Genomic DNA, 8,362 nt, shown 5'->3' with positions numbered 1-8,362 from the left:
AAGGCAGTCAAATTGATCTGGGGTCAATACATACTTAAATCTCTTAACAGCTGCAGTTAGACTGATCTTGATATAATTTCCAGATACCATTGCTCTCATTCCAGCAAATGCCTGACAATCTGTGATCCACTTTCCCTCTCTGGGAAGATCTGGCCTTTAATTCTTGACCCAGTTGCTCCTTCTCTTGAACAGAGGTTCTCTTGATAGGGAATGGGAACATCCTGACCCATTCCACAGTGACTCAGTCCTGTTGTTCCCACTCAAATGTGCCTGCCAGGCTCCTTCTGACAGACGACTACCAGACAGATTCAATCTACCAAACAAGTACTGAGCTCAGAGAATGCCAGGAACCATGATGGGTGTAGGACTCAGGGAAAGATCCCTGCCAAAGAAGGGTGGCATCTATACATGATTTTGGGGTAATTTTCCCTACATCACTCTTTTCTCACCTCCAGCTATACAGAGTATCCAGCCCTGGCTCTCTACATGCAGGAACAAGCAGATCACAGAAGGCAGACACACGAAAAGTGTAGTGCACAGAAGGACTCCTGGGATCGCAAGCTCTCGATGAGAGAAGTATAACTGAGAGCAGGTCTCTTCTCAGTAGGGTGAAGTAGGCAACCCTGAGCCACATTGTTGGACCAAAATCCACCCACCCGATCTCATGTCCAATATTGTATCTGTAGGGCTAATGAAAGAAGTCTTGCTAACCCAAAGGATGACAGTTTGAACCTCCCAGCAGCTCCATGGGAAACAGATGTGGCAGTCTACTTCCATAAAGATTATAGCCTTGGAAACCATTGGGGCAATTCTACTCTGTCCTATACGGTGCCTATACGTCAGAATCCATTGGACGGCAATCTGCAGGGATAATGCAATGCTGCATGTTGGCATTCTGCTAATTTAACAGAACCATATACTCAGTATATCACTAATAACATCATCATCCTTTTTTGACCCTCAAGAGTAAGGTCAGTGAAGAAAGCTTTACACATTCAAGGGCACAGTGTAAATACAGGTGATGGCAGTATCACAGGCTTATTTTTCAACCTGTAATTGAAAGGTGTCCTTTGTTGTTAGGTGCCATGAAGTTGACTTTCAGCTCCCAGTGACCTTACGGAGCAGAAGTGCCCCAAGGTCTTCAGGAGGTCGTCAGGTCTTTCTCCTGAAGCACTGCTGGGTGAGTCAGATCACCAACCTTTCGATTAGCAGCTGCGTGCTCATCATCGAGCAGTACAGCCTTCTCCTTTTTAGATAGTGGGTATCTTAATGTGAACTCACTGTAGTTCATCTTTGGAGTTCTGAACTATATGTTGTTAGTGGTTAGGTGCCATCAAGTCATTTCTAACTCATAGAGACCCTGTGTACAGCAGAATGAAACCCCACCTGATCCCGCGCCAGCTCCATGATCCCTGCTATACTTGAGCCCATCATCGCAGCCACCGCATCAATCCATCGCGTTGAAGGCCTTCCCCTCTTTCATCAACCCTCCATCTTACCAAGCATGACATCCTTCTCCAGGGAATGGTCCCTTCTGACATGACCAAAGTAGGTGAGACGAAGTCTGGCCATTCTCACTTCCAATGAGCATTTTAGCTGCACTTCCTCCAGGACAGATCAGTTAGTTATTTTAGCTGTTGTTGTTGTTATGTGCCATTGAGTCTGACCTGACTCATAGGGACCCCTCCTTGGGTTTCTGAGGTGGTAGATTGCCCAACCTTCCTTCCGAGGAGTGGCTGGTGGGTTTGAACCGCCAGCCTTCTGGTTAGCAGTCAAGTGCCTTAGGCAGTATGCTATCAGAGCTCCTAGCTCTTTTAGCAGTCCATGGTATTTTCAGCATTCTTTGCCAGCACCACAACTCAAAAGCATCAACTCTTCTTTGGTCTTCCTTATTCATTGTCCAGCTCTCACATGCATATGAAGCGACTGAAAATATGGCTTGTGTCAGGCACACCTTAGTCCTCAAGGAGACATCTTTGCTTTTCAGCATTTGAAAGAGGTCTGTTGCAGCCGACTTGCCCAGTGCTATACATTCTCTAATGTCCTGACTGCTGCTTCCATTGGCATCGATTGTAGAACCAAGCAATGCGAAGTCTTTGACAACCTCAATCTTTTCTCCATTTATCATGATGCTGCTTATAGGTCCAGTTGTGAGGATTTTTATTTTCTTTATATTGAGATGTAATCCATACTGCAGACTGTATTCTTCAGTCTTCACCAGTAAGTGCCTCAAGTCATCCTCACTTTCAGCAAGCCAAGTTGTGTCATCTGCATACTGCAGGTTGTTAATGAGTCCTCCTCCAATCCTGATGCCAGTTCTTCTTCATAAAATCCAGCTGCTTGGATTATTTGCTTAGCACACAGATTTAATAAGTATGGGGAAAGGATACAACCCTGACACACTCCCTTCCTGATTTTAAACCATGTAGTGTCCCCTTGTTCTGTTCGAACAACAACCTCCTGATCTATGTACAGGTTCCTCATGTGTAAAGTTAAGTGTTCTGGAATTCCAATTCTTCTCAATGTTATCCACAATTTGTTATGATCCACAAATCAAATGCTTTTGCATAGTCAATAAAACACAAGTAAACATCTTTCTGGTGTTCTTTGCCTTGAGCCAAGATCCATCTGACAACAGCTATGCTATCCCTCGTTCACGTCCTCTTCTGAACCCAGCTTGTACCTCTGGAAGTTCTCTGTCAATATACTGCTGCAACCGTTTTTGAATTATCTTCAGTAAGATCTTACTTGTGGGCAATATTGATGATATTGTTCGGTAATTTCCACATTCTGTGGGATCACCTTTCTTTGGAATGGGTACAAATATGGATCTCTTTGAGTCAGTTGGCCAGTTAGCTGTTTTCCAAATCTCTTGGCATAACCGGGTGAGTGCCTCCAGTGGGGCATCTGTCCCACCCACTCACCTCCCACAAGGGATGCCTTGTTTTATACCCTTTTTTTTTTTTTTTTTAACCACTTAAAATACATATTTGTCAAGTGCACGACAGACATTTTAAAGAAGGGATTCTGTCTCCTTGGGTATTGATACTCAATAAATCTTTTGTTTTCCTGCTTCAACCTGTTGTGATCATTCGCTCTTTGGGACAGGGTGTAAGGGCCTTATTTTTCTACAACAGGAAAGAGGGAGGAAACGGGTGTGGGATATGTGATGTAAAAGAGAATTAAAGATGGTCAATGACATGAGACAAAGTATGTATGTCCTGCTGTATGGAAAGTGAATTTGCTCTGTAAATCTTCACCCAAATCACAATTAAAAAAGAGAATTAAAGAGAGGGCCCCGTGCGCTGGAGCAATGACGATAAAGTGCCATGAAATGGGATGATGTTTAGCTCCTTGCCCTTCTTCACCTTAAGCCCAAAGAAAGAAGGCACTTCTGTGCATGTGCTTTGTAATCACAACTCAAGCATCACGTTTAGCGTTGGGTTACTGCTTTGGTTTTATACCAGTACGTAATTGACTCTCTCCTCACTTGTTCACATTCTGAACACTCACTTGTGGATAAGAAGTTATCATCCCATTCGAAGTCAAAGCTAGAATCAGAATTCCACTTTTCTACACCACCCTCCCACCCACTCACCTCCCACAAGGGATGTCTTGTTTTATACCCTTCTTGTTTTTAACACTTAAAATGCATACTTGTCAAATGCACGGCAGCATTGGAATTGAGGTCTAAAGCTGTCCCTTCCTGCTCTTACTTCCTCATACTGCCGACTCGTGACGTTAGGGTGCAATAACCAGTATTTATTTTGCCCTTGAATTCAGGAGGGGCAGTGGAGCGCGAACCAGGGAGCCTAGTCTGAGATTTCCAGGAATTAACCTGCCGATGACCCTCTAACGGCTGAAAGTCTCCGTGGACATTTTTCGAGGGAGAGAAACCGACTTTCACGTTCAGGTAATGGCTTAAGTGTCCTCAAGGGAGGATGATTCTAATGAATGATTCTAATGAATCCCGCCCTCTCACCCTTTGGGGATGCCCAGGGGCCATCGGCTTCTCAACCTGGAGGGCTAGCCGCATGGTGACATAGTAGCTAGCGGCTCTGGGGACTGTGGGGGCTGGGCTCGGAACCAGCCCGGACCAGGAATGATAGTTCGGTTTCTAATCCCCCATTTCCCCAACCCCGCACCAGGAAGCGCAGCACGGCGCCGGGAGGCTCTGCGCATGCGCGGTTGTGACGGTGTTCAGTAAAGTACGTTCGCAGCTTCTCTCCCTGAGTAACATGAAGGCCGAACAGGGAGCCAGAGGAACAGACATTAAGGAACAGCGGAAGCTAGGACTCTGCGTCCTCTGCGGCCTGCCTGCAGCAGGAAAATCAACCTTCGCGCGAGCCCTCAGCCACCGGCTTCGTCAGGAGCGGGTCTGGGCCGTCGGCGTCGTCGCCTACGATGACGTCATGCCGGACGTGTTCCTGGACGAGGAGAACGCTCAGGCCTTGGTCAGTACAGAGGGGGCGGGGCGGGGCCTGTGGTCGCCCCGCCTACTTTACTGTAACAGCTGTTGAGCGCCCACGACTGCCTCGTGTGGGAGTGGGGCCCTGACAGAGGAGACAGTAGTTGGAGGAAAGGGGAGCTGGTTTAATACTGTTCTCGCACTCAGTGCGAGAATGAGGTTTATTTGGAGGCTGAGCGTCTCAGTTGACTTAGGGTAGCAGGGAGCCCGGATGGCTGTCCTGCGAGCCAAAGCCTAATATAAATTGCAGTTCTTGGGTCTTTTGTAGCCATCCCAGTGGAAACTGCTTCGGCAGGAACTGTTGAAGTACCTGGACTGCTTCTTGGTGGCTGTCATTAACGGGTGTCAGATGGCTGCCCCCCCTACTAGAACGGAAGCCATGTGGGAAGATTTTATTAGCTGCTTAAAGGATCAAGATCTGCTATCTTCTGCAGCGCTTGAGGCCCAGGCCTGCTACCTTTTAACGAAGACTGCAGTTACCAGACCTTTGATTTTGATTTTAGACGACAACTTTTATTATCAAAGCATGAGATACGAAGTCTACCAGTTGGCTCGGAAATGTAATTAAAACATAATTTTCTTATACAATCACTATGGTCTTCAGTGAGGAGTCAGTTGAATTAGATGATTTATATGGAACTACTTAATTTTAAAAGATAGGTGTTTGGTATTAGAAATGGTTTTCCCTGCTACAGCTGGGATAATTTGTTAGTATGTATTATTTCACATTTTGGGAAAAGAATGCACCAGTAATTTTGTGGTTCTTAACTGTTTTCAGATTCATTAGGCTTTTGCCAGCTCTTTTTAGATTGTCCTCTTGAGACGTGTTTACAGAGGAATGGCCAGAGGCCAAGGGTACTGCCAGCCGAGACCATTCACTTGATGCGGAGGAAGATAGAAAAGCCCAACCCAGAGAAAAATGCTTGGGAACACCACAGCCTCACACTGGAGAGTTCAGCATGTCCTGAAGCCAGGTATCTGAAGCCAAGCTCTCATTCCCTGGGTGCCTCCTGTGCCGGGCACTGTGCTGAGCACTTTACCTGTGCCTTCAAACTCAGCAGCCCTTGGAGAGAGATTGTTATTTTTCCCCTATTTGTAGGTAAGACTGAAGTGAGAAAGTTCAGTTTGCCCAGGGTCACTGAGCAAGTGGCAGAGCAGAGATTTGAATCCAGGTTTCTTTGCAAAGCATGCGCTTTTAACTGTTAGGATTATACTGTGGCCCAGAGGTCAACGCAGGGAATTTAGAGGCGGACACATCTTTGATCCTCTTGCTGACCACTCCAGCTCCCATCCAGTTGAGTGTGAATCTTGGCAACCCCGTGTGTGTCAACAGAGTTACGCCGAGTTGGCTGTTTTTTCAGATCTCCAGGCCTTTCTTCCCTAGCTAAAATAGCTTTGTCCAAATATGTTGCTAAGTAGTTTTCTGATTTGTGACGAGAACTGGTACAGAATCCTAATTGTGCCTTCCAGCTCACTACACTTCCTCTGTGTGTGTCCGGCTTGTGGGCCATGGCGTCTGATGCTTTTCATTCATTCATGTCTTAAGCGTTCTAGAGCAGTGCTTTCTTCACCCGGACCCTGGCTCTTTTCAGTGTCAGATCATCTTGAAGTTGAGCTTTAACTCAATGAGCCATTGGCTTAAACTTTTTCACTGCTACCTCCTGCACTGAGTAAAATCCAAACTCTTTGTTGTGGCTCACATGCTCTCAGCCTGATGAACTCTTCAACCTTGTATCCTACCACTCTCTTCTGCTGCTTTTGAGCCAAACTGACCTTCACTGTTGCATGAACACCAAACCCTTGTCTTGCCTCGGTGTCTTTGCTGCCCCCTCTGCCCACACTGGACTGGGCAGTGTTTTCCTATACACAGGGTTGCTGTGAGTCAGAGCCACCTTGACGGCACCTAACAACTGCCCACGTATGTATGCCTGGACGGTTCCCTGCCATCTTCTCTAAAATGGCGAGTATTAGTTGAACTGCCCACTCACTTTCTATCATTATCACGTTGTTTATGCCTTCACGCACTCGTCACTGGCTAAAATTACCATTTTTTGCCTATTTAGTAATTTATTATGTGTCCCTCTCTTATTACATTGTGGGGCTTGGACGGGGTAGGGGTCTTGCTACACCTTCAGTCTGGCACATGGTTTCACATAAAGAGTTGCACAGTATTTTGCTTATAGATATATGTTTAATAAATATTTGTTAAGTGAATGAATGAATTCTTCCGAAACGTCTGTGGACCCTAAGAGGACATTGCTAACCCATATCCTGTAACAGTTTGTAAGCAGAGGCCACAGAGTCAGGACTGAGCAGCTTTCGTTAGGAAAAAGGACAGTGCCACAAGCCTGCAGTTCAGTACTTAATGAGAAGAGTGTCTACAAAAGACAAGAGCCTTGGGAAATAGTTTTTTAAACGAGGGGCATTTTGTCTAATGCTTTGAGCTTCTACATTGGGATTTTGCAAATAGATGGTAAATCCAACATCCCTTAATTTTGAAGGGTTCGTTTAGGATCCTGGATTACAGCAGTTTTAGTCCTATAGATTTGTTTAATAGTCATAAATGTGAGTTCTTAAAAAGCAAAATGTTAGACCTAAGGATTTCTTTTTTTACCCCTCTCTTATAGCCTGGAGGTGACTGATTTATTGCTTACTGCTTTACAAAACCCAGTACAAAATGTTGAGGACAATTGGGAACAGAAGGTAAGTCTCCCAGGCCATCAGTGAAACTGACGTTCTTCAGTTCTTGCTGTGACTGGCCTGGCGTCTCGTGAGTATTCAGCCTGCACTCCAAGACCCGGTGATGCCCTCCCTGGTGGCAGCTCATGTCAGCTGGCTAGAACGGATTGTTAAATTTTCAGAAACGATGGAGCTGGTGGTTGATGTCAGGTTGGTAGCTCAAAATGGGCCAGGATGGGAGGGAGTATTTACACCTCAGAAATTGGCCAACACTACACATAGGCTTTCTGTTGTTTTTCCTCAAGAGCCAGTTATTAAACATTTCCCAGCAGACCACTGCCTAGATGGAACCCAGCTTACAACTGGTCTTGTTTCATTTGGACCTTCTCTTAGGGAAGAAAAACTGGAACAGAAAAGCCATTGAAACTTTTGAGTTCCTTCCATTAAAACATCATCTACACTTTAGCCATTTCTTTTACACAACTGTGTAACTGCCCCAGTAACCATGTGTGTATTCCATAGGAAACAGACAGAATTACTTGTTCAACTAATCTCCTTCATCAAGCTGATCAGATGCTGCGGAGAATCATCTCTCAGACAATGAAGGAAGCAAAAGGTGCACTGGGTGGTTCTGTGCTGTTTGGTAACAATGAGGCTACGCTGCTAATCTTGTTCCTTTGACACAAAGTAGTTTATTAGCTTTTAGTCAGAAAGTTTAAATCGTAATGTTTTCCTTTTGTCAGAGTAAACCAGACAGTAAATGATACCACCACCAACTCAACTGTGATGATTTATACAATGCCTGGTTTGTCTGAAGTAATCAAATTAACAGATTTCCTGGTGTCATGAGAGAGTCCAGATTGATTTTATGTAAGTAATTTGAGACTCTCTTTTTTTATTAGGTGAACAAGTGCTTCCTCACAACCTGAAGCTTCTAGCAGAAGATCTTAACAAGCTCAAAGCAGAGTTTCTGGAAGACCTAAGACAAAGAAGCAATAAAAAATACCTGTGCTTTCAACAAACCATTGGGATATCAGATGTCATTTCTTTTTTTCATTATGAGAAAGATAATGTTGTACATAAGTATTTTTCAAAGCAGCATTAAAATTTCTGAATTTCCAATCAAGTGGCTATTATTGGTAAAGTTTTACAAACTAATTAAAACAACAGTTTGATACTGTTTTCTAGGCCAGCAATGTAAACTAAGACCAGCAT

General features: G+C 44.8%; 1 protein-coding gene across 1 annotated transcript; it reads left to right on the top strand.

The window, feature by feature from the left end:
• Positions 1–4,238: 4,238 nt before the first annotated feature.
• Positions 4,239–8,252, top strand: PSTK (phosphoseryl-tRNA kinase). The gene is made up of 6 exons (XM_007936903.2): positions 4,239–4,454; positions 4,737–5,028; positions 5,247–5,442; positions 7,096–7,171; positions 7,670–7,763; positions 8,050–8,252. The coding sequence occupies exons 1-6, from the start codon at positions 4,239–4,241 to the stop codon at positions 8,250–8,252; spliced, it is 1,077 nt and encodes a 358-aa protein (XP_007935094.2).
• The last annotated feature ends 110 nt before the right edge of the window (positions 8,253–8,362 follow it).

The sequence above is a fragment of the Orycteropus afer genome, unplaced genomic scaffold, assembly GCF_000298275.1.
Source record: "Orycteropus afer afer isolate SDZICR_OR568_19922 unplaced genomic scaffold, OryAfe1.0 scaffold00038, whole genome shotgun sequence".
Taxonomy (NCBI): domain Eukaryota; kingdom Metazoa; phylum Chordata; class Mammalia; order Tubulidentata; family Orycteropodidae; genus Orycteropus; species Orycteropus afer.
The sequence above is the reverse complement of the archived record's forward strand: the minus strand, read 5'-3'. Positions and strand labels throughout refer to the sequence as shown.

Bases quoted from the DNA above. Each gene is read 5' to 3' on its own strand.
- PSTK (XM_007936903.2), top strand. From the start codon at position 4,239: ATGAAGGCCGAACAGGGAGCCAGAGGAACAGACATTAAGGAACAGCGG. The intron at 5,029-5,246 runs GTAATTAAAACA...AACTGTTTTCAG, and splicing joins CTACCAGTTGGCTCGGAAAT to ATTCATTAGGCTTTTGCCAG. The intron at 7,764-8,049 runs GTGCACTGGGTG...TTTTTTTATTAG, and splicing joins GACAATGAAGGAAGCAAAAG to GTGAACAAGTGCTTCCTCAC.